The following is a 26129-nucleotide window of genomic DNA, read 5'->3' as shown; positions in this document are numbered from 1 at the left end:
TGTGTATACATTTTTTGGCACTATATATATGTACATATATATATAAAATCATATAATATATGTTATGTATAATATAACGTTATATACTATATAACATATAATAGTTTATACTGCATAATATTATGCTAACATATATAATATGTTATATATTATATATATATAAACTATACATAGAACATTCGAATATGCAGAACATATAAGAAGAAAACTAGAAAACCTTACTGAGAAACATCACACAAGATTTAGGAAAATAAACAGGAATTTCAAAAGGTTGATTGAAACGATTTATATTGTAAAGATACCAATTTCCCCAGATTTATTCCATAAATTTAATGCAATTACAAACAAGAAGGCAATAGTGTTATTTTTCTTTTGTAGCTTTATGAAACTATTTTAGAGTTTAAATAGAAGGATAAATAAGCAATGATAAAATGTTGGAGGGAAAGAAGTAGAAATATTTTGGGGCAAGGGGTTTGAGGGTGCTGGATCTACTATATATTAATAGGTGTGTTAAAGCTGCACTGGTCCTAATGGTATGACTGGCACAGGAAGAGATGGACTAGATCAGAAACAGAGCCACGGATATGCAAGAAAGACGTGGTAGGACTGGCGCTTCCATCAGTGTGGCATAGCTGTGGCTCCAGAGTTCCTTTCAAGGTGAATCTTCAGGGTGGTTCTCTGGTCAGTACGGAGGGGAGGGGATTCTTGAAGGCTGAGGAAGTATTAATTGTTCACATCAAAGAAATGCTGGGGGATGGATCGGTAATGGATATTACAGGGGATTGTGGGGACAGAGCCGGGAGTGCAGTTTCCAGGCTCTCGGCCTCACATGGAAAGGTGCTGGCTCGGGTAGTAAATGGCCATCAACTGTGATTGGATGGTCATCAACTGTGGCTAGATGGCTGTCAGCTGTAACCAGTGAGCCATTGGGCAATAATATAACTGCCATGGCTGCGCTAGCAGCGGATGGTGGCCGGCAAGCGGGGATTGTAGTTAGCACGGCGGATTGCAGTTGGCAAGTGATGTTGGTTGGCAGAAAAGCAGAGGGAAGGTTGCAGATCGTGTGGCTCCTGCTTCCTGTGTCTCCAACCCAGCCGCCAGCGAGAATATAGTGGTATGACTCCCCTACCTATGGCTCCGTGGGTGTTCCTTTTTGGCCTCACCATATCCTGCGTTCTTATGTGGGGAGCAGGACCAGAGACCCCACATGACACCCCGCGTGACAGGATCAAGTCCCCTAAGCCACCCCTTCTCTCCAACACTGGTGGAGAAATAATGGTGCTAGACTTATCGGGGGGAATCATTTAATAAACTATACAAATGTCTAACCACTATGCTGTACACCTGAAATTAATATAAAATAATATTGACTGTCAATTACAATTTAAAAATAGTCATGGGGATGTGAAGTACAGCAAAGGGAATATAGTCAATAATATTGTAATACCCATGTACAGTGTCAGGTGGGTAATAGACTTATAAGAGTTATCACTTTGTGAGGGATGTAAATGTCTAATCACTATGTTGTTTTGTACACCTGAAACTAACTAACTAAAGTCCCTCATGTAACTTAAAAAATATCTAACATTAGTACATGTTAACTAATGAAAACATAAAAATGCATGGTAGAAATAGTACATTTTTTTAAAATGTCAGAGGTGGAGAAGGCCTTTGTAAGCATGAAAGCAAAGGGAAATCATAGTCAAGTACCAAAGATATGTGTACAAGCAGGGTCATAACAGCGTTGCTTATAAAGGGAAAGAAAGAAATGAGAACAAGAGTAGGAAATACGAGAGAGTTGGTTCAGATACTCCCTTTATTGCCTTGACAAGAAGAGACACCCATGAGATCGCCAGATCTTGTTAAGAAAAAAAAGCAGTTCACAGTTCCTGTTTGTGAGAAAAATATGTACGTGGACGAAAACATACGGTGGGATCAATCTTAAATACCAAAGTGATTCTCACCAGATGGTGAGATTATGGGTGATTTTTAACTTTCTATTTTATGTATGTATATATTTTGCCTTAATATTTTAATAATGTGAATGTTATGATTTTTATAATCAGATAAAAACAAAGGAAATCAAAGACCTTTACATTTATGAACTAAATGATAGAAAATTGGATTTGTGTAGTGAAACACAGGAAGACTATATATTCAAATTTTAATCATGGCTTACTCTGACTGGTGGGATTGTGCGTGGTTATTTCTAAAATTGCCACAATGATAGGATGTTATTTTTAGAATTAGAACTCAAACAAATAGATACAATTCCTGGGCTATGTGGTGGGAAAAGAGATTGGAAAGGCAGGAAGGAGCTGAGGCTACAGAGAGCAGCTGACAATCTGGCGAGGAAACCGGAAATGAACCAGAAAAACTGCGGAGTGGTAGATACTGTAAAGGAAAGGCAGCAGCATCTGGGAAGTAACACAGAGGGGGAGAAGTGGCCTCATCTGAGTTCCTCTTTTACCACTCTTCCACACTGAGCTCCTGTCACCTCCTCATGTCCCTCATTCCCCAAGAGTCAGGTGACAGCAGCAAAACAGTTGTATAGTGTGCAGCTGCACCCTTAGGTGGGGGGAGGGCGTGGTGGAGAGCTCCATCCCTCACTGGAACCAGGGAAGTGGATGAGAAGCTGCCGCGTGTCAGTCTTGTGTGAGATGGAAAGGCACATGAGAAAGGGTCTTACGACAGCTCCTCACAAGATTGCCAATCTTCCCGGGCTCCCGGGAGGATCATGGGCCATTCCACCAAGACTTGAGTCAACCTGTGGTTGAGCCTTGTGTACGTGGCCTATTTGAAGACATGCAAAGTCGCCAGAGTGCCATGGCAGAGACCTTCCCTTGCACTCCTTGTACCTCAAATATGCAAAACACACTCTTGCCTCAGGGCCTTTGCACTTGTTCCTGTTTTCTAAAATACTCTTCTCCCGTTTGTCTGCACAGCTATCTCCATTACCTGCTTTAAATGCTGCTCAAATACTACCCCTCAGTGAGTGGTTCCCAATCCCTTACCTCCCCAGAACTTACCATCCCCCCTTTCTGCTTTCCTTTTTTTTTTCGGAGGCCTTATCACCATCTGACATGCTAAGAAGTATAATGCATTTTTACTTTTGCATTTGATTCATATTTCAGTCTCTGAAATAAGGATGACACTCATTTTACAACACTGCCAGCTGGACACCAATCACAACACACATACAAACATCAAAAGGACCAATCAAAACCTACAGGGTGAGTGTCGGTGTTGGAGAATAAATCTTGAGACAATAGGAAATCCCTCCTTTAAACTCTACTCTAGGAACCAATGGCTATGGGCACAGGGTGGGGAGGTGATGCCCAGGTGGTGAATAAAATGTGATGTGCTAAATTCGGTACATTCCCCAAGCAGGGATGCAAAGTGGGCTGGTATCTGGGAATCACAAAGCCTGCTTTAGGGCCTGCAGGCAGCCTCCCCAACAGTCCTGATGGCACAGAGGATGATGCTGGGTTGAAAAACAGGCCAGCAACAAGTCTGAGTCAAAAAGTGATTCAGTGAGTTGGCCTCGGAATGTAAGCAAGTTTACTTCAAGAAATTTATTTTGTTTATATTTTCCTTTTTATGCAAGCACCAGAGAGAACTGTGATAAAAAAAAACACCAAAAACAATGTCTTATGAAGTCTAAAAGAACTCTTTCAATAAGTAAAAAATAAAAATTGCATGTGCTAAGCAAGCATTGTTTCATGGCTTAATTGGAAGCACGGCTTAGTTGCTGGGTCATGCAATTAATTGATGTCATCTTTGATTTCATGGACTATGATCCATATTGTGCTTATTTATTACTGTGTTGTCTGTCTTCCCTCACTGTCACGTCCATGAAGGCCAGGCCTTGAGGTGACTTGGTTCACTGTTGTGCCCTCAGCCTCTAAAACATACCTGGGCACAGTGGCTGCTTAATAAACATTTGTTACATGCTTTGAACAGGGAATTAATTCCAGGCAAAGTGAACAGCAAGTACAACGCATCCTGAAGTGGGAACACGCTTTGGGTGCTCCCGGAATAGCAAGGAAGCCACGGTGGCTGGTAGTGTTACCTCTAATGCTTGATGAACATTCCAGTCAAGGCATTGGCTCCAGGAGGCTCAATGCCTTCTGAAAGCCGGCGTGATTCCAGCGCCCCACCCCTCATCAGAAGAGTCAGGAGTAAGGAATGTATTTGAATGTAAGTTCGGAGCCCTCAAGCATGGTTGGTGCAACTTATGAGCTAATGGCATTCAGAGGGGTCTGGCATAGGAAAGGAATGTCCTCACTGTTGCTGGTAGGGGTTGTGGGGCAGGGAGTGGGATTGTAGTGGTCCTGGTGGTAGCTACAGTGCCCACAGTGTCCAGGAGGTGGCAGTAAGGAATGAAATCTACAGGGGCTGAGGTCGTTGGGAGCTTGTTGCTTAAACATCTTTTCCTGAAGTAGGGTGTGTGTGTGTGTGTGTGTGTGTGTGTGTGTGTGTGTGTGTGTGTGCTGGAACGGAAAGAACATGTGGTTGTGTTGGGCTATATAATGGCCACCCAGCCCCGGACTGAGCCTGGGCCAGTTAACCCTACTCAGACCTCTCAGGAGCCCTGTCCCGGGCCCTGAGATGCTTTTGCTGACTCCTGGCGTTTCTAAAGACCTCATGTGCTTGTTCACTTGATTCTTAAATCTGAGGTCAGGCTACTTCCTCTTACAGTCCATCTTCTGGGAGCTCTCTCCTGTGTGTGTGTGTGTGTGTGAGAGAGAGAGAGAGAGAAAGAGAGAGAGAGAGAGAGAGAGAGAGAGAGAGAGAGAGAGAGAGAGAGAGAGAGAGAGACTTCCTGTGCAGAAAGTCAAGATTAGAGAAGTGTTTCTGAATGTTTGACCCACCTGGGGCGCTGCATCCACATCATCATGTGACCGGCATGCTGGCTATTGGGTCAGCTCCCCCTCAGACCGACTGTTTCTGTATGAGATGTCGTCCAAGACATGAGACCTGCCATGGTTAAAAGGCAACTCAGATGATTCCTGTGCATCACAGTCTTTGAGAAACATTAGTCTGGAAGTTCCTTTACTCCTATTCAGGGCAGATGGCCAAAGGGACTATGATTGCCCAGTGAAAGGGAGGAAATTCCACTGCCACGGCAGAGGTGCCAGGGACATTTCAAACCACTGAGGGAACTTTGAATTACTATTTAGGGAAGGCTCAGTCTCCAGTCTTGGGCAGTTCCTCAGCTATCCTCAAGTTCCCAAGATTCTGGCCCCTCAGACTTTGACTGCCCAAGGGAAACCCTGGGCCACATGGGAAGGATTCTCAGCCCTGGAGCTGATTGCTGAGAGGTAGTCCAACACCAGCTGGGGAGGTAGAAGCTGCTCTGCTACCCCTAGTTCTGTTACCTCACTATTTGTCCAACCTCCCCTACCAGTTTGTCTAAAGAACATCAGAGCTTTCTGAGAGCGTCCCAAGGCACCAGGTGGGGGTGGAGGGTGAGGGTAGAAACTCCCTTGTGATGATATGCAGATTTTCAGGCTGAGTTTCACCTTTGGGATGAAAGAAATCAACCCAGAAGCACCTGCTGTGCCAGACCATTTGGTCAAGACTAGTATATTTTTGTAGCTAGCATTGATTGAGACCCCATGGAACTAGGTGCTTCGCTAAACTCTTCACTTGCATTATCTCATCCAGTCCTCACAATGACTTTTGAAAGTGAGATCTCTTATTATTCCCATTCTTCATATGAGAAAACCGACACCTAGAGAGGTAGAGTCACTTGCCCAAGGCGCACAGTGAGCAAGTAGAAAGGGTGACTTTGAACCTGGGCAGTCTGATTCCAGAGCTTGTGCCCCTAGCCAGGAATGGTGTTAGAAAAGGAGATGGAGGAAACATAGGGAGGTGGTGTGTCGTCAGGGATGGGATCGGGAGAAGATGCAAGCTGAAGTGAGGGGCAGAGGTGCTGAGGGCGACTGAAGTGATAGAGAACAGGAGCAAGAGTAGGAGCTAGGATGGGAGTGAGGGAGGAGGCTGAGCAGCGTTATGGGGAGGATTGTGGTGGGGCTCAGGGATACACCTAGGACCAGGTGGGGTCCGGGTGAAGGAGGGGGTGAGGCTCAGGGACCAAGTTAGGAGGCATGCTTTCTGGAAGTGAGGGTCAGGGTGGGGGGAGCTTCTTCAAGGAAGTAAGCCTCTAGACAGTGTAAAACTGAGGGAGAAGATGAAGCTCCGTTGAGGGCTGAGAAATAGATGAGAATCAGGGATGTCACTGGGGGCTGGTCTGGGGTCAAACCCATGAAGGAGGTAAAGATCAGTGCTGTGGTTAGAGTGGGAACACTCTGGGGGAGTGATTAAAGCTACATATTGTCACCATGAGCTGGTCTGGGGTGACAGTCCTATGGACTGGGAGGCTCTAGGCTGGGGTTAGAGTCAGGATGAGGTAACAGTCACCGACCTGGCACTCCCTGCCCCCCTTCCCAGCTTTGTTTTCCTCCATCGCACCTCTGCCAACTGCTTTCTTAGATATTCTCTGTGTTTGCTAGTTTATTGTCTCTCTCTAACCAGAAGAGAAGCAGGGCAGAGACTTTGTCTGTTTGATTCACTTTTACGTCACCAACAACAGGCACAGTGCTTAGCACATTGTAGGTACTTAATTAAATGCTGAGGGGCAAGACTTAGGAAATGCCTGGCGGATTGGGACATGGGGTATCACTCTTGCTAGGACATACGCTCAGTGGTGGGGTGGCCTACAGAACAAGTGAGGTTGAGGGAGGTATGGGGCTATGGGAAGATGTGAAACTCAGGAATGGGGTGCCGTTCAGGTTCATGATGAATCCAAGGAATGGAGTGAGGGGTTGAGGAGAAGATAAGGCTTCAAGGGGTCTTACATAAGAGTTGGTTACACATGTACATTCTTGGTGATTCAAATATCCACATAGATAATTCAACTCCCTGGTGTTTCAGTCCCTTGACCTACTCTCCACCAATGCTCTCTCTCACTCCTCCCTACTGTAGCTCCTTACTCTTGTGGTCACATCCTAAGACCTTGCTGTGACCTATTATCACCACGGCCTCCATGATCTCCATTATATCCCTCCCTCTGAAAGCCAGCTTTTTCCTTTTAGTACTATAACTCCAACCATCCTTTGGCCACCACTGGAACCCTTCAACCAACAATCCCACTGTTTATTTCACTATCCTTCACCAAACCCTGACTTTATCCTTCCCTATTTACCCAGCCTAAAATTTATGATCAATCACCATAATTTCTCCCTTAAATCCACAAGAAACTCCTGTGTTTCTCTGTCATTTCTTTGTATTCATCCAGCAAAGCTTAACCTGATAAAATCCAACTTTTCACTTACTCTGGGTCTACATCCATAAGATTGATCGTGGCTGGAGAAAACCATGCAGACATGCTGAGTAATTTCACTTTAAATTAATGGCCATTAAATCTAAAGTGGGCCCTTAGTGCAGACCAACAATCACGCTACATTTCCGTGGAGCATTCAGCCTCACCATTTCCCAGAAGACTATTTCAATCCCTTCTCTCCTCAAACTGCCAACACCTCTGTTCCATCCTCACTCCCAGCTGGAGGCCTTGCTTCCTATTTCTCTGACAAAATAAAAGCTAGCAGAAGAGAACTGCTCCAAGCTGTACCATCACCTCTCCCAACTACCTGCATCTGTGCACCTCTCTCTTGCATCAGGAGTTTTTCTCTCTTTACTGGCTCATTGGCACACAAACAAGTCACCATGCTTTCATTTCTCCCATTAAAAAAAAAACTTTCATTTTGTCCCTTTGTAGCCTCACAACCACCACTCTCCCCTTTCTCTGCTCTCTTTTACAGCAGCAGAACTCTTCAAAAAAGTTTTCAGTTAGTACTCACTGTTTCCAATTTCTTTTTTTCCACTCTTGATTGAAAACACTTTGATTTGCCTTTGTGCTCCCAAGTCTCCCTGGAAATCGCTCTTGAAAGTCACCAATGACCTCCACGTTTGTAGAAACAATGGTCAGTTATTTGTCTCCTCTTATTTGACCAGTCAATAGGATTGAAGAATTGATCACTCCCGCCTTCTTTTTTTCTTTAACTTTTATTTATTTTAAGTGTGTTTTTCCAGGACCCATCAGCTCTAGGTCAAGTAGTTGTTTCAGTCTAGTTGTGGAGGGCGCAGCTCACAGTGGCCCCTGTGGGGATCGAACCGGCAACCTTGTTGTTAACAGCACCGCGCTCTAACCAACTGAGCTAACCAGCCACCCCACTTCCTCCTTCTTGATACGCTTTCTTCAGTTGGCTCCACATTCTTCTGCCCCACCCCCATCCCCACTGATCACTGTTTCCTAGTTTCATTTGCTAGTTCCTTCTCATTTACCCGACCTTTAAATGTTGGACTTCCCAGGGCTTGGTTCTTGGGTTGCTTTTCTTTTTCTGTACTCTCTCCCTAATTGATCCCATCCAGTCTCATGACTTTTAATACTGATTAGGTGCTACTTATTCTCCAGCCCTGATGTTGCCCAGATTCCTCATCCAACCTACTCCATCCTCCATTGCTATCTTCCTCAATTCAGCTAATGTACCTTCATCCTTTCCGATCCTCTGACTAAAATCCTGAGAGCTGTCCTTGACTCCTGTCTTTCTATCATAGCCCAATACCTATCTGTCATCAAACTTTAATGACTCCACTATCAAAGTTGACTCAGAATCTGCCTACCTCTCACCACCTCCACTGCATCGTCTAGTGTAAGCTACCATCGTCTCTCACCTGGATAATTATTTCAATAATTCCTAAGTAATCTCTCTGCTTCCACCCTTGCTGCTCTTCAATGTGTTCTCTTAAAGCAGTCAGATTGATCATATATATGAAAATAGAAATCAGATCATGTTACGCCATAACTCAGACCCTTCAGTGTCTTTCCACATCACTCTAATAGTCAAAGTCCTTACAATGGCCTGAGAAACCCTGCATGATCTCACGCCACCCCTATCATGGCTTCTCTGGCCTCATCCTCCATTATCTTCCTCTCTAACTCTCTCCATGTCAGCACATCAGCCTCCTGGCTGACTCAAGGATGTGCTAGGCATGCCCCTCATTCCAGGATTTTTGCACGTGTGGATCCCTCGACCTGGAACAGTATGGCCCCTCATCTCCTTTGCATCTTGGCTCAAATACCATCTTCTCAGTAGGGTCTTCCATGACCACTGTATGCTAACACTCCATGCCCCGAAGCCTCTGCTTCATTTTTCTCCATAGCACCAATCATCATCCAACATCCTGTATCTACAACTTCTTTGTTTCTTTGTGTAATCTCCACGAGGATAGGAGTTTTTGTTTATTTTGTGGGCTTCTGCAATCCTGGGTCCTAGCAATGTGCCTGGCACATAGTAGAACTGAGTAAATACTTGATGTCTTACTGTGTTTGGGCTGCCATAACAAAGTACCACAAATTGGGTGACTTAAACAACAGACATTTATTTTCTCCCAGTTTTTGAGGACAGAAGTCTGAGATCAAGGTGTCATCCAGGTTGGTTTATTAAGAAGCCTCACTCCTTGACCTATAGATGGCTGTCTTTTCCCTGTGTCCTCATATGGTCTGCACTCTGTGCGTCTGTGTCCTAATCTCCTCTTGTTATAAGGACACCAGTCAGACTGGAATAGGGCCCATACTAATGACCTTATTTTACCTTAATTACTGCTGTAAAGACCCTATGTACAAAGGTGGACACATGAATGGGGTGGGGGGCATCATTCAGCCCATAATAGTTGATCAATTGGTTAATTAGCGTGCAGAGATGAAATGAGGCTCTTATGGGGTAAGATCAATGTTTACGCTCAGGGATGGGGTGAGGCTTGGTGAGGACATAAGGGGATGGGGAACAATAGAGCCATAGAAGGGTTCAACTCTGGGGTGAATGAGAGTTAGGCAGAGAGTGAGGTACCAGGAGTGAATGAGGCTGGAAGACGGTACTTGTCTCAGACAAACGATGAGGCATAGGGATGGGGTTAGGGAGAGGCCATGTGGAGAAAGATGGAGTAATTGGTGCATTGAGCAGTGAGGAAATCAGGGACTGGTCAAAGCTGCAGAGAGGAGGATGAGAAGAGTAAGAAGAGTGGTAGGGTGGTTGAGACCTTGGGATAGGATGAAGGATATTGGGAATATCACTGATATTCACAAGATTGCCTACGTACTTTGCAGAGCCCAGTGCAAAATGAAAATGTAGGTCTTTTGTTCAAAAAGTATTAAGAATTCCAAGATGGCAACAGCAGAGCCTTAAACCAAGCATAGGGAACCCTACTAAGTGCTGGACACTGTCCGACTCCACAGGTCCAATACCTGTGAAGCTGGTCCTGCCAGATGGGATCTGGATCAGAAATGGAGACAGATTAGAAGTTTGAATAAGGTTGGGGTGGAAGGTCTGTCCTATCACACTGTATTGGAAATTTTTATTGAAACGTGACCTGTCTTTTTACATCTTTTTTAATTATTAGCAACTGTACTGGACACTCTTTTGGAGCTGGGTCCTCCCATGATCCTTAGTGCCCTACACATGTAATTTTGATGTGTGCCAAGGTGTGTTTCTTGAGATCATTAATGCAGCAAGAGAAAGGTATATGATGGATATGATGGAGATGGGGAAGAGGGAGTGAAGGCTCACAGGAACACCAGACTATCTCTCCAGGATTTAGATAATGAGGATCTGAACTGTACCAGTAATTATGATGTGGTTGAAAAAACATAAAGCCCATCAAGTGCACCAAACTGCCCAGTACCTGACCAAGGCAGAGCAGCCAGTGGCCAAGCCCTTCCTGTCCTAGGGCACAGGGGGGATGGTTCCAATCAAGCTCTAACAGAAGGTGTGGGGCCAGGGGGAACAGCCGAAGTCCTCCCCAGATAGTCCCCGGGAGTGCCTGAAGCCGTGCTGAGGAAAGCAGAAAGCTCTCTGAGGAAGCCAAGCTCTGGAAGAAGCCAAGACTCGGGCTCCCCATGGGGCCAGAGCTGCTGGAGGTATTGGGGGCAACATCTTGGTGGTAAGTTGAAGGCTGAGCCCCGCTCCAGCTCCACACCTTCATCCAGCCTCTCCCACCTCAGCTCTGTAAGCATCTAGTGAGATGAAGCTCTGCATTGGATGCTAGGGCTACATGAAGAGATAAGGTCTTTGATCCCAAGATAGAGAAGGTGAGTGTGCAACCCACGTGAGCAACCAAATGAACACAACACAACGAAGCTGGACATGGCCAAAGTCGACCTGTATTAGGTTCATACTAAGCACCAGGCACATCTGACGTGATTATCCATCCCTTTTGCCCTCCTCACCACTTTTTGAGGCAGGTACTATTATCATCATGCTCATTTGACAGATGAGGAAACTGAGCTGCAGACAGGTTAAATCACTTGCTGAGGATCACAGAGCTCAGCAGTGGTACCTCTAAGTGGGCAGCACGCTGCAAAGGTGCCGCTCTGCATCCTCCCTGCCCTTGGCATTCTCAGAAACCCCTTTTATAGTCTCTGCAGAGAAATGCTGAGAATGGAACAATCAACACAGGTGGGGGCGGAGAATCCCTTAAGACCCCTGAGCTGTGGGGAAAGATGGAATACAGTGCACAGAGGCTGACAGTGGGACGAAAGGCATTCTGGACCAAGAGGGAACTAGCAGCCTGGTGGTGCTGGAGTCAGAAGCTTAGGTGGGATGCCAGGAGGAGGGTGAAAGCCGTAGACCCTTGCTTCACACACTGAGAGCTGTGTGAAGTCCCCTGTGAACATGGTGGTTATTAAGATCAGAGTGGGGACATGGTGGCAGACTAGAAGACCCGGGAAGCAAATTCCTGAAGAGCCCCAAACAGTTGCTCCCATCAACCATGACCCAGGCTCCTTCCCCCTAAACGGAGGGTGCCTCTAAAACATATACAGTCCTTTGCGCCCCATTCTCATCATCACGTGATCTTCATTTCTTTCTGTGGAAGCCTGCCCCACAGGCCGTGGTCCTGCTGCCTTTAATTGGGGGGTGGGCGTGCAGAGGGTCTGTCCTGGGCAAGGAGAGATACTCCTGCAGCCATGGAAGAGTAAGCCAGCCAGGAGAGGACTCAGAACTGGCGGCAGAGATGGAAGGGAAAGCACCGCTGGGAGTGGGGGAAGGGGAGGAAGAGGAGAAGCTCAGCCCTGGCCAAGGCTGTTTTCTGCCAGCCCTGGGAGCTGAACTGGAAGAGGCGTGGGGTGACGGCGGTCTTCCTTCCCTATTTTCCCTGTCACCCTGTGGCAGGACAGGTTGCTGTTTCTCTACCTGTAATCTGCCCCAAAACACCAAATTGGGAGGCTGGGGGGAGCCAACTCCAGGGCTGGGCAGGGTTCCAAAGGTGCAGAGAGCAAAAAGAGCCCTGAAAACCCAGCACGGGTGCACTGGGCCCCTCCTTGGAGGCTTTGGCAGAGGAAACCCTGAGCTCCCTTAGAACTGTCCTGCCTCCTTTTAGCAGTCCACCTCTTGTGTGGTTCTCCCTAGACTGGTGTCATCTCTCTGCTACCAGCGTCTTGTTCTGTCATGCTGAACTTCCCACAGCGCTGCTTCCTGAGTGCCCCACCCACCCACCCAGCGCTCCCCTTGGAGACCCAGGAGATTCCTTCCTCTCCCCTTTCTGCACCTGAAGAGTTTCCCAAGCCAATTTCCACCTTTATTTCGCTGCAGCCCTGAGAGAGAGGCAGGATTCTCCCCATTTCCCAGATTTGACAGGAGAGAAGCCTGCTGTCCCAGGGCGGGGGCAGGTAAGTGACGAAGCCAAGGTCACCCAGTCATTGGCGGAACGCGGCCTCGACCCGGCCTTTCTTCAGCGGGCCGGCTGGAACCCTGGCACGGCGGACCCAGGCTGCTGGCCCGCGCCCCTCTTTTCTTAGCTGGCGTTCGGGGAAGGGCCAGTCGCAATGACAGGTGAGCAGGGGTAAGGAATAGTGGGGGGGGAAGGGGGTTGGGCTGTGCGGGGACGCCTGGCGCACCGCCCTTGGGTGCGGCCGCCCGAGCCCGCCGCAGCGACTGGGCTTCCGAGGGCCTGCGCCCGGGGACACGACGGGACACGCGCCTTTGGCTAAGGGTCCCTGACACGTCCCGGGCCCGCCGGCCAGGCCCCGCCCCCCAGCGGCACGGGAGGGGGCAGGGGCGGTGCCGGCGGAGTGGGGCGCGGGCGCGCGGTGCTCGGTGCGCGCCGCCGCCCCTCCGGCCCAGCTCGCCGGCCCGCCCTCCCTACCCCCTTGGCCCGCTCTCGTCGCCCCCACCCCTTCTCCTCTCCTTGGCCTGGCAGCCCGGTGCGGGGTGTGGTGCGACCATCGCGGCCTGGCGATTGGGGCACGGTGGTCGTGGCGCTTTAGGGTGGCGCGCCAGGCGCGGGGCGCGAGGCCAGACCTGGCACAGCAGGGTGTAGGGGGGCGGGCAGCGGCGGAGCCCTCAGAGGAGAGCAGGGCAGGGGGGTACCGAGGTAATGGGCAAGGCCTGGGCGCCCGACTGCGAAGGGCGGGAGCTCCAGGCGCACTTCGGCCCCAGCTGGGAAGGCACCAGGGCGCCCGGGGCGGCGGGAGGGCAGCGGGGCGGGGAGGGAGGGAGGAGGAGACGGCTGCGCTGGGCCGGGGGGCTTGGCCGACGGGGAGCAGGTGGGCGGGGACAGGGGCCCTGCTGGAAGAGGCGCAGCAGCGAGGTGGCGGGCTGCTTGCGCAAACAGGGCTGCCGCCTCCTGGGCCCGGAGAACGGTGAGGCCGTTGGGGTTGGGCGCCCCAGCCCCGAGGGCACGGTTCAGTGTCTAGGACCACTGAGCTGGGCGCGGGGCACCGCTGGGGGGCGGGATCTGGAGGTTCCGCTGGGCCAAGGCGTTGAGGGTCTTGAGTAAACCCGGGAGAAGAGTGTTGCTGGGCCAGAAGCCGGAGTTCCTGGGCAGGGCTCTGGTGGTGGGCGATGGAGGGCGAGGATAGGCACTTCTAGGGCTGGTATGAGTGCAAGGGGACAAGGAGGGTCCAGAGTTTGAGTAGGAGCATAATTTTGGAGTTCCGTGTCACTGGGTGGGTCGATGAGTCATGAGATTTGGAGATCACAGAACCTTTCCTAGCGATCAGTTCTGAGTGAGGGAAATAAAAAGAGCTTGAGCTTGGATTTGGAGAAGTGGTTTGGAGGCCACGTCTTGGGACACCAGGTCTGATGGCCGCCAGTTCCCATGCCAGGGACTTTGGGAGCCATGTCCCAGAGTGCTGTGATTCGGAAGCTCCAGCCTGGGGTGGGGTTAAGGAAGGTCTTTGTGGTGGCCTTCCTTCCTTTCCAGGCCTTCAGGATTCAGCTGTGTTCCTGTGGGGAGTGGGTTAAAAATTCCTTGGACCTACAGTCAGCCTTACAGTATCCACCAGGGGCAGGAGGGACATATACAGTGCGTGACTGCTGCAGCATTCTCTGTCGTGGAGCCCGCATGCTTCCTCACTGTTGCCATAGTAACAGCCTATGGATGGTGTATTTATAGGGGAAGAAGCAGGCGCTACATTTGGAGGAAGGAGGGGGAGGAGGCCTCATGGCAGCGGCAGCAGTGACGTTGCCTACAGAATTGTTAATGGAGTGGGGCCATGTCTTGTGAGCTGTTTGAGGGAGTTCCTAGCATGTTTGAAGCTTAAAAATGAACTAATGACTTTTGCAGGTGTCAGGATAGCTCACATTTGGGGCTATGAGATGTGTGGGTGTGCAGCCACCAAAGTCAGGTGTGTCTGGGACAGGAGGTGGCTATGTGTAAGCTGTTATGTAATTTTCCCACATAAAATTAAAAAAAAAACTGCAGTTCTCTTTGATAAGCAATGAAACATATTTTTCTATCTTCACTTATTAGTAAAGCCTTTACTCATGCTCTTCAAACCCTGACACAAGGGCTCCATTTTTCTTCAATCAAAAACCTTGCTGTTAGGCATTGCAACCCACACCCTGATCACATGGCTGGCGCTGGCTCTGGGGGAACCTCAGAGATCCGCAATGGAAGCAGAATTTAGATACAATATTCCATCTTCACTCTCATAAACAATGAGGGTGAACTTTTCTCACAACGGCAGTCCTATCTGTTGACAGATTCACACGTTGCTAGTTTTGGGTGGGATTGTTGTGGGGTTCAAAAGAGAAGAGCCCCCTTGACCTGGTGTTTCCATAGATGGATGTTAGATTTACTGTTTTTCCTTTACTTTGAATTTTAGTTATGATTTATGTTCTGTTTTCCAAAAGGATTAGAAGATATATTTTAAATACACTTAAGACTCTGAAAACATAAATAGAAAAGTGTATATATCACGTCGCAAGGGGGAAGCATATGTGCTTAACATATGGGCGGCCAGGACATTTGTGCTTGATGGTCAATTTTACCGCTGAAGTTCCTGACAGCCTGGGCAAAAAGGGTAGCACAACGGATTACACCATTCATGGGTCGGGCATCCAGTTAGTCATAAAAGCAGAGCTTCTACTTGGGTTGGGAGCAGTGGGGTGATTGCTCCTGGGTGTGGACAGCTGGGCCAGTGGTCTGGAATATGTGCACGAGTGGGAGTGTGTGTTTAGGAGAGCAGTGTGCAGTGGTCGGGGGTTTACATACTGGCTGCATAATTCCTGAGTAGGAGCAAAGCCTCCAGGCAATAGCTAACATCAGAAGCAACACTTGCATTGAGTTAGTGTTTCAGTTTTGCTCACGTCAATCATGTCTTGGTACTCTGTGGCAGTGTTCTTTAATGCAAAGAGAGGAGAGGTGACTGGCTGCAGGAGATCCTTGCCACCCTGTCTGGTGAAGACGAATGCAGCAGATCATCTGGGTTTGGGCCATGACTTTTGAGATGGTTGTTGTCACCATGTTAAGCTTTGCCAGTGCCTGCTTCTTAAAGTCATGCTGCCTGTTTGCAAGGAATGTGCTTGTCATTAGAAGTATCTGGGACTTGCCATCGTGAGCAAAATTAGTTCCCCAAATGGATCCTGTCTTTTTCGCTGTTGATTTGCTTGACCTCGCCTAAGTCCCCATCTCTCTGAGCTCCTCGCCAACTCAAAAGTGCGCAGATCCCCATGAGGGAAGCGAGGAAGGAGGAGCGTCGGCCTACAGGAGTTTTTCTTTATAAAAGGAAAAAGTCACGGTCTAGGTCTTCTAGACTCTTAATGTTCTTGGAGGAGAGGGCTAGAAAATTTGCTTTGGGCTCTGCAGGGCTTCAGGGAGCTCTGGAGAAGAGCTCAGGGCAGAATGGGGAATAGTAGGGCTGTGCAGAGGGCACTGTGCCTCATAAGGCACTGCTTTGACCTTTGACCAGGCTGCTGGGGAGTAGGGGTCACATTTGAGGGCCAAGAGGGCGCCCTGTAGGTTTTGGGACGTGATCTCACTGTGATTGTGCTTTTCTCCTTTGCCAGGCAAGTGAGACACTGGATCTGAGGGAGCACCATGGCAGGTGAGCTTTTCTGCGCCCAGGTGGAATGGTGAAGGGCCACGTGTAAGGGCTCAGGGGAAAGGTGCATTCCACCTTTCAGGTTCTTCCAAGTTTTCCTCTCCCCGGAGTGTCTGATCTACCCCTGCCTGGATTTGCCCTAGATTGTCTTGGGCAAGACCGTCGATGCCAGGCAATCTGATGGCACTGGTGTTTATTCAGGTGGGGGGATGCCACTTTGATAGAGTCTTATGAGGCTATTTGGTATTGGTCACCAGCATCAGCCTCAAAGGAGAATAAATTCTCATGATAAGGGCTCCGATTTTGTCATTTTGAGGTAAGGCAGGAGATACTGGGTGTTTTTTTTTACTGATGACTACAATCCTGAAAATCCTTCATGTCTGTCATTCCTATGCAACATGCACTTCTCATTTTCCTCCATAGCACCAGAGGCCTGAGTCTTATTGGGTCCTTGACATTCAAGGCATATACATCATGGCATCACAGAAAGTCAGCCCTTCCATCCCCGTTACAGAGGGCCAGCTTTGTCCGGGGTGGTGGCTAGCCCACTGGCTTTGGCTTTGTCTTGCTTCCCTCCATCTTTGTGCTTCTGTGCCTGGGCTGAGTCTGGTTTGAAGGAGCCTCTGGGCACCTCCCCATTCCAGGCCTCAGTGCAGCTCTCTCGACAGTGTTTCTGGAGGCCAAGAATGCCCATTCTGTCCTGAAACGGTTCCCTCGTGCCAATGAGTTCTTGGAGGAGCTGCGCCAAGGTACCATCGAGCGGGAGTGCATGGAGGAGATCTGCAGCTACGAAGAGGTCAAGGAGGTGTTTGAGGACAAAGAGAAAACGGCACGTACTGCCCTGGGGCTGGGTTATGGGAGTGGTGGTAACCTCAGGATTAAGAAGAGCGGGCCCAGGTGCCTCAGATGAATCAGAAGCCAGGAAGGAAAGCCAGCGCCATCCAGAGCAGGGCCATTGGGCTGTAGAAAAACAGACGTGTCCTTAGAACAAGAAGAACATGTCCTTAGAGTCCCATCTGCCTCACTCTGGGAGTATCCTCGCTTGGTACATTTGGTCCTTTGTTCTTGGTACATTCCAGAGCCTCTCTGTTAGCTCTCAGAGGCCAGTCAGATCGGGCGGGGTGGGGAGCCGCCTTGCGGAAGGTCTCTGGGGTTCATCTGGGGCATGAGCAGTTGCATGTAAGTGTACATGTAAATGATCCTTCTTCTTCTGCAGATGGAGTTCTGGAAGGGGTACCCAAATGCAGTCTACTCAGTCCGAGACCCTGCGCAGAGCTCGGATGCCATGTATGTGGTGGTGCCTCTTCTGGGGGTGGCGTTGCTGATTGTCATTGCCTTGTTCATCATCTGGAGGTGCCAGCTGCAGAAAGCCACCCGTCATCACCCCTCATATGCTCAGAACCGGTACCTAGCCAGTCGCGCCGGGCACAGCCTGCCCCGGGTCATGGTGTACCGGGGCACTGTGCACAGCCAGGGGGAGTCTTCTGGGCACCGGGAGGCTGGGAGCAACCCACAGGTGGTGCTGGGGCCCAGTCGGGGGGCCAGAACCACGGTCCGCCTCGAGAGCACCCTCTACCTTCCGGAGCTCTCTCTGTCCAGACTGTCCAGTGCCACCCCTCCCCCATCATACGAGGAGGTGACTGCGCCCCAGGAGAGCAGCAGTGAGGAGGCCAGTGTCTCTTACAGTGACCCGCCCCCAAAGTATGAGGAGATAGTGGCTGCCAACCCTGGCTCAGACAAGTAATGGGACTCGTGTCCTGTCTGCTGTGAATGCCTCTTTTAGGGGTCTCCTGTTTTCTTTTTAACTTTTTAAAGACTGTGCCACCACAAAACAGCCTTAGCCTCCTTGTTGCCAAATAATTTCCTAACCATGGATTTGTAGGAAGACAGTTGTCAGAGACAGGTGGAGGGGGTAGGGAACACGCATGCCCCTGGGGAGAGCCATAGGCTAGAGAGCCCAGCTTTTCCAGAAGCCACCACGCCCACCATCCTGTCATCCTGTCAGGGACTGGCTTCTCTTAATGCCAAAGGAATCCCCCCATGAGTTGACTGTGGCCAGAATGTCCATAGACTCAGGCCCCGGGGCCACTCAGCCAGCTGGACACCTGTCTGTGTCTGGAAACCTAGGCCACAGAGATGAGGGAGACAGGCCCGCCCTCAGCACCCTTCCTTTCCCCTCAACAGTCTTGTGCTTTCTGTCCCTGGCTCACCTTTGGAGAACAGGGTCAAGGACTGAACAAAAAACAAAAAGAGTAATAACAAACAAATAAATAACAAACACAATGAAACAAAACACTTTTACCTGGGCCACTTATAAGGGACCAAAGGAAATCAGTCGCACAGATCTGAGACACTCGCCTCCCCCAACACCCAGCCCACCCTCCTGACCAGGTTAAAAGCAACATCTAGAAAAACCTGGAAGGGGGACAGGGTGTGTGAAAGATGAGGAATGGGGGCCTGGCTGGCAGAGCTGCCACCTTCAGATCGAGCGAGGGGCCCACATGAACTTTGCCACCCTGAAAGGGAGCTCTGGTTCTACTGTGCTTGGCCTCCCCCAGGCCTTGGCTCTCCAGACACAGGGACTGGCTGTGCTAAAAGTGCTACTGATTGGCATGAGCCCAATCACAGCCCCGGGAAAACCGATATGGCTGACCCTGCCTGTGGAGCCCATAGCCTCTGAATGGTTGGGGTACAGGCTGGGGCGGAGAGCTGAAGTTTTCTCCTGGTGAGCTTGATCAGCCCATGGCATGATTAAACCCATGAACTTGGCCCCCTCATCACTGTGCTCTCTGGCGTTGAACTTTTAAGATACTTCCCTCTTCATGAGTAGGTGCGTTGGGTTGAAGTTGAACTTCAGATGGCTGATTTCCCCTTAATGATAGTGTCCACCTGGGGAGAAAACCCTAAAGTGTCCGTTTTTTGAAATTTCTTTGCGAGGGAGATGGGGAAGCCCATGACCTGGGGTAGAAGGTCCATCCAGGATTTACCCTGTCATTGCCAGGTGCTGGTCTATTTTTAGTAACCCCTTTCTGTGGCCCAGGAGCTGTCCATCTTTCCATTTCAGTGATGCTTCAGACAGCAGTGGGGCAGAGATGACCTGTCCTTTGGCTGTCAGAGACCACACAAAAAGACACTGTTGACACCGCCTCCCCCACCCTTCCTTCTCCATCCTCTTGGCCTTGGTGCCAAACCATTTTTCCTCTGTGGTGCTTTAAAAAAATGTAGCAACATTTTGTGGAGCCCAAAAGAGTGCACAGCCAGGGTCTCTTGGCAACCACAGCAGTTCAAAACCCACTGAAAAGACAAGCTTCTTTCTGTCTAAACAGCTCTCTAAGCCAGGTATTGCGCCTTGTTGTTTGAATGCAGCCCTGCCTTCAAGGCCACAGATGACTTCTGGAGGCCCCTCCAGTCCCGAGAGCTTGCCCTGAGACTTGCTTCAAGTCAGGAGGCTTGTGTTCTCATCCAGGGAAGCCACTGGCTTGGACAGCTCGACCCTGTGGCTGGGGTTTTCCATCTTTCCCCCTACCTCACAGGCCTATTTAGAGGCTTACTGAGCTAATGCCTGTGCAGTGAGGTTTGCCCTTAGGAAGATTCTAGAAATGTGTAGGTTATTGGGGACCAGTCTTCGTGGAGGCTTCATATGACTGTGATGTGGAGTTTCAATCTGGGGAGTCAGTCTCCTGCCAGTTGACCCTTTCTGTCCAGTCCCCCCTCCCCTGAGAGTTCCCTGACGCTAGAGGTGCTGACCAGGTGGCATTCCACCTTTCCTTCCTCTTTTCATCCCTCTGGGCCTGTAGCACTGCACTCCTACCCTTCTCCTTGAAGGCATTTGTGGCCTAGGAAGCCCCTGCTTTTTTCATGATGGAAGCTGCGGTCAATACAATTTGGCCATGTTGGAGGACCTGGGGCAGCCTGAAGCTCTGGGGCCAGCCCCTGCTCTCCCAGCATTTCTTTGGGCAGGTGCCTGTGTGGGACCTGGGAGAAGACACCCCTATGTGTCTCCTCCGCACTGAGCAGAGAGCCAGGCATGAACCCCACCAACCAGAGCTGAGGAATGCCTGCTGCCTTTGGCATCTGTCAGTCCCTTCCCGGCACAGCTGCCAGGTAGTTTGCAGCTGGGTGGAGACCAGAGAGAGCTGGCTGGAAGCAGGGACCTGGCCCGGGGGAGGGTGGCAAGTGTCCTTCAGGCACTGAGCACAGGCCTGCAGGGAGTGCTCACTCAGAGGTCTTCCTTAATGCTCTGTGTTCTCTAGTTCAGGTGCTTTGCAGCAATCTTCTGGGTGGGGTTGCCACCGTGGTCTCTGGGACGTTTTTTGCAGTATATTGTAGAAAAAGACTGTGCAGTCTATAATGGTCATTACTCCTCGCGGTGCACATTTGGCTTTTATGAATGCCCTGTACATATCTTTCAAACTCTGTCTTTGTATGGACGTTGATTTGATACAATGCTAACGCTGCAGTAAGTAACATTTTTGTTGTTTTTGGATGTGTGTCTGTGTGTGTGTGTGTGCGCGCGCGTGTGTGTGTGCGTATACATGTGTGCATGTTGCCTTTTCTCACATGCTTATCTGAAACAATAGCTGGTGTGTGGCTATATTTGTATCAAGAGGGTTCCGGTCTGACGGGAGGAATGTCCCCTCCCAGTCCGGAGCAGCCTGATGACAAGGCCCTGAGCCAGGAAAGCCGAGATACGCTGTTGGAGTCCCCCCAAAGTTGCCACCTTCTGCCTCCCTTTCACAAAGCACTTTGAAAGCAGCTCCATCCTGTGGGCCTCTGCCCGCTGGGACCCCCACTCACACACCCATTTAGCGCCGTGCCCTTGGCCTTGGCCCCTGTTCTGTGGGCGTCAGCAGCTGAAGGAAATCTGAAGCACTACCGAGCCTTTTTATTTTTATTTTTGGTGGAAAGATGTGTGACTATTGACTTTGGAAATGGCAGGGCTAGTTATTTAGCTAGTTTTCATTTTTTAAAAAAGAAAAGGCTTTAAAACATTTCTTGAACTGTGACTGTCATACTTGTTTTCAACCAAAAACTTTTTAAGAATTTTTAAAACAAGAATCACAATCTTGTTCCCCCACCCAGTGCTCCCCACCATCCGGGGTTTTCAAAACTAAAGCACAAGAGAAAGAGTGGAGCACATAGGCGCCTAGCATGCCTGGCACCAGCGTTGCGCCCTGGGTGACCGAAACGGAAATGTGACACCGAGCAGTCTGACCAGAGGCGAGGGCCTCCTCTTCTACTTGCCAATCCCACTGCCATTAGTGTGAATTCCTTAGGGTGCTGCTTTCGAAAACAGGAATCTGCCCGATTTATTGGACGTTGTCTTTTTTGTAGTCTGAATACGAGGAATTCAGGACGGCAAAGTGTCTGTTCAGGACTAGGAGCCAGATGGTCCCTCTCTGGCTGGGATTTGATCTTTGAACAACCAAATGGCATCTCACGAGAAGAAGAAGAAAACAACACTGCCTCTCGATTGTTCTTTTGTCCGAGAGAGAGAGATCATCGAGAAAGACACTCTGACTCACCTGCACTCTGTCTTTCTAGGAGTGTGCGTGTGTGCTATGTCTTATGTGTGTGCCCTCACGTTCAAGGGCGAGATGGAGAGCTACGCAGCAGAGCTGCGGGTGTAGGGTGCTTTTCAGCTTGACAAGTAATGAAGCTCCATTTCAGGATTGCGCTGATTCAGAAACAAGCACATCCTCCCCACTGAAGTCTCCTCGTACTAATTAGTGTAATTAACTAATTCAAAAGTACTGTAATCAGACTGCCTGCAACCATGGCAAAAGCCCATTATCTTGAAGCCGACTAATTCAGAACTTAGAGAAAATCACAACTTAATTCATGGTATCTGCGATTCTTGTTCCATAGAAATATTTAAAATAATCTTCCCTTTAGTCAATTTTCAGGGTCATATGTGTAAGAGGGATCTAGTATAAAATGAGTACCTTTTTCAAACAAAAAGCTCCAGATCTTAAGGATCCCTGCACTGTGCCTTCAGCTTTGGGGGGGGGGGGTGTTCAGCAATTCTCACATGTGAGGCTCTTTGTGTACTGGACCATCTCGTTCTGTCTCCATCGTGGGGATGTTAAGTATTGCAGCTTTGCATTCTACTCCTTTACCCTAGGAATTACATAGTTTGTGAACTAGGCTGCAACTTAAAGTAATATAACTGTATCTTGCTAAATATTCTGTAAAGCAAATGTTTCGCTGTCAGACTGGCGCTCCTATCATTCACCCCCAAATATTCAAAAGTAGGGAGCCTCTCATTTTACAGGCTGTGGGCGGTGAGTCTCTCTCTAGCAAGAATTTCTCTGACAAAGATATGCAAACAGCACACCCCCTCAGGCTCAATGCCTCAACAGTTGTCCCATTGTACTGAGGTATCTGCTCCTTGAACAGTGCCTGCCCTTCTCCCACCCCCAGCCAGAGTATTAACGCAGATATTCAAGATTGGGATGAATCCCACAGCTGCTTTTGCCTCCAAATCTGTCTTCCCTTATGGATGCCACTTTCCCAGGCCTGAACACACCTGCTATTTCACTCTGTGATCGTGAATTCGTGACAGTGGAAACTCTATGTGCAACTGAGCTTATAGACAAGATTACTGTGAAATGGATTAATTTTGGTACCACTTTGAACTGCTCATACTCATGTGTTGACCCATGTCAGCTGGGAAATTTGTGCATTCAGTGATACGTCAGGATTTCATTGCAGCCTGGGGGCAACAAACAAACTTGCTTCTGATCTCTCAGTCTCTCTCTCTCTCTCTCTCTCTCTCTCTCTCTCTCTCTCTCTCTCTCTCTCTCTCTCTCTCTCTCTCTCTCTCTCTTGCGCTCTCTCTCTCTCTGTAATTGTTGAGTTTAGTTGTTAAATTTCGTCTCTTTCTGTACACGACAATGAATAATAATAAAGAAATGGCATTCATTTCTGTCCTGTTGTCATCTATTTTGGATCCCCAAACTTCCATGGGGCATGGATGGTTGTGGGCCAAACTTGTTTTTCCAAAAGCCAGACTGTAGATAAGGAAACAGCCCAAACCAGTTTGGAAGCAGGAAGCAGAGATGTCCTGAGTCCTAAAGTTTGTATGTGAGATGTGTGTAAGATGATCTCTAGACCCATCCCCCTGGGATAAGGTAAGATCTGTCAAAAATCACTTGAGCAACTTCCCTGTCACCTGATCCCTGGCTACTAACAGAGGTGTCCCTTGCTAGAAGGATGCCCTGTTTTGTTTAAGAGCTGGGGGAGGGGCTGGAGGGAGTGTTTTCCCGGGCCCTATGTAGGTGGGGCATGATACTCAGGCTTTGCCCTGGCTCAGCTTCCCGAATTCTAAGGCTGGCAAGAGTCAGAGACTGTTCAGAGGGTAACGTTGCCCTAGCCTCTCCCTTGGGGGAAGTGCAGGCTTAGCTCCAAACACACACTTCCAGCTGTTGGTATGGAGAGAGATACAGCCATGGGAAGTCGCCGGCGCAAGTTGTGCCAATCCCCAGTAATGAAAATAACCCACTTTTAATAGGAAAAGCCATGGCAGTGTTGAGACAATGGCAATGAAATTCAGCGCCTCCTTTGAGGATTGAATGGAGAGGCTAATGCCAGGAATGACAGCCAGGAGACTGGGGTTCCATTCTTATCCCAGGCTGGCTTTTTGAGTGATGCCAACTTTCTGGGAATGCTAGGAAGTCAATTGAAGAGTCCGCAAGCAGACTCTAGCACACAGAGGGGTTTGGGACTTTTAGGCTCTTTTTTGTCAGGAAGAAGCATTCTAGGCAGTGACTTAGGGTCCCATGATAACCCATGCAAGGAAGGTAGTACTTGAGAGAGGCCCCAGCCTTCCAAAGTCCCCCTTGGGGTACCATCCAAGAAATTGAGCCTCCCTTTCTTATTTGCCCTTTGTACCATAAGACCATGGGTTTCAGGGCCAAGGCAGTTGGATTGCTTGCAGAGGGTGAGGGTAAATGGTAAGTGTCAGGGACTTATAGGAGTGATGGTGAGGAGACAGGGTCGTATCCCAGTCTCTCCCAGTCCCTGCTGGAGCAGACACAGGGAATCAGGTAAAGGGCAGAGACTGTGCTTCAGGAATGTGGCTTGGGAAGGTGGGACAACCCCCTTCTTACCCTTTGCTCACTGCCACACCCTTTATAGCAGTTGGCCTGAGACTGCCTGGAGCGAAAGGACGGAAAAAGAGTAGAGAGGATCCATGAGCTGTGCTTAGGGTGGGCAGTGCCAGAGAATGCCTCCCTGTGCAAGCCGTGCCTGACTTAAAGCTTGAAGGATGAGTAGAAATCAGTTAGGCAAAGAGCATGGAAGACAATTAAACCAGTGAGAGGAACAGCATGTAAAGAGGCCTAGAATCTAGCAAGGCCGTCATGTTTTTAAGGAAACAGAAGCCAGAATAGAATAAGGGGAAAGACTCGCGCAAGGTGAGATTGGAAAGGTAGGGGGAAGTCCATGCAGAGTCACCCTAGGCTACACTTAGAGCTGTAGTCTTTATTCTAGTGAAAATGGGTGGGACGGGGGTGGAGGGCACTGAAGAGCGCTTTAAGGAGCAAGACTACATGACCAGGCCTATTATATTTAAAACAATCTCTCTACCTACTATGTGGAGAATGGACTGAAGTGGCCACGACAGGATCAGAGAGACAAGGTAGGAGGCTATTGCAGTCATGCAGGCAAGAGATGGTGATGGGATTGGCTAGGATGGTGACAGAGGAGGCAGAGAGAAGTCAACTACTGAGAAGAGTTTTGCTCCAACACTGAATTATATATTTAGGAGGTTGTATTAGGGTTCTCCAGAGATGCAGAATCAATGGGAGATATATGTGTGTATATATTGACAATGAGAGAGAGATATATACATATAGAGCTAGAGATATATAGGTATATCTATATACAATTGACCCTTGTGACCCTTGAACAACACAGGTTTAAACTGCATGGGTCCACTTACACCCAGAAGTTTTTCAATAAATATACATAGAGTCAGCCCTCCGTATCCCCAGGTTTCACATCTGCAGATTCAACCAACCTCAAATCAAAAACACTGTTTTCGATCTGTGGCTGGGGATCTGCGGATATGGAGAGCCAACTGTATGAATAGTTCTACATATGTCATTTTATATGAGACACTTGAGCATCCGAGGATTTCGGTATCTGCGGATTTCGGTCCTGAAACCAATCCCCCATGTATACCGAGGGACTGTAGTGAAGTGTTTGGGGAGTCAAAAGTTATACGTGGATTTTCAACTGTGCAGAGGTCAGCACCCCTAATCCCTCATTGTTCATGCATGGGTCAACTGTATAGAGATATACCTACATATCTGTATCTGTCTAGGGATTTGTTTATTATAAGGAATCAGTTCATGCAGTTGCAATTATGGAGGATGAGAAGTTTCGCAATCTGCCCTCTGCAAGCTGGAGACCCAGGAAAGCCAGTGGTGTAATTCCAATCAGAGTCCAAAGGCCTGAGAAGCAGAGAACCAATGGTGTAAGTTCAAGTTTAAAGACAGGAGAAGACCAATGTCCCAGCTTAAGTAGTCAGGGAGAGAGAGAGAGAGAGAGAGAGAGAGAGAGAGAGAGAGAGAGAGAGAGAGAGAACTCCTTCTTCTGCCTTTTTATTCTATTCAGGCTCTTAATGAAGTGTATGATGCCCACCCACCCACATTGGAGAGGACCATCTGCTTTACTTAGTCTGTCCATTCAAATGTTGATCTCTTCTGGAAGCACCCTCACAGACACATTGAAAAAT

General features: G+C 48.9%; 1 protein-coding gene across 3 annotated transcripts; it reads left to right on the top strand.

The window, feature by feature from the left end:
- Positions 1-12764: 12764 nt before the first annotated feature.
- PRRG3 (proline rich and Gla domain 3) lies at positions 12765-23311 on the top strand. Of its 3 annotated transcripts, none has more exons than XM_033115719.1 (4): positions 12765-12893; positions 16353-16390; positions 17056-17216; positions 17604-23311. In XM_033115719.1, the coding sequence occupies exons 2-4, from the start codon at positions 16384-16386 to the stop codon at positions 18129-18131; spliced, it is 696 nt and encodes a 231-aa protein (XP_032971610.1). In that variant the 5' UTR covers positions 12765-12893; positions 16353-16383; the 3' UTR covers positions 18132-23311. The 3 variants fall into 3 exon arrangements, with proteins under 3 accessions (XP_032971610.1, XP_032971601.1, XP_032971592.1); XM_033115710.1 differs by lacking the exon at positions 12765-12893 and adding an exon at positions 13152-13434; XM_033115701.1 differs by lacking the exon at positions 12765-12893 and adding an exon at positions 13614-13702.
- Positions 23312-26129: the final 2818 nt, after the last annotated feature.

This window comes from Rhinolophus ferrumequinum, chromosome X (assembly GCF_004115265.2).
Source record: "Rhinolophus ferrumequinum isolate MPI-CBG mRhiFer1 chromosome X, mRhiFer1_v1.p, whole genome shotgun sequence".
NCBI lineage: Eukaryota > Metazoa > Chordata > Mammalia > Chiroptera > Rhinolophidae > Rhinolophus > Rhinolophus ferrumequinum.
This window is presented reverse-complemented; position numbering and strand designations above follow the sequence as displayed.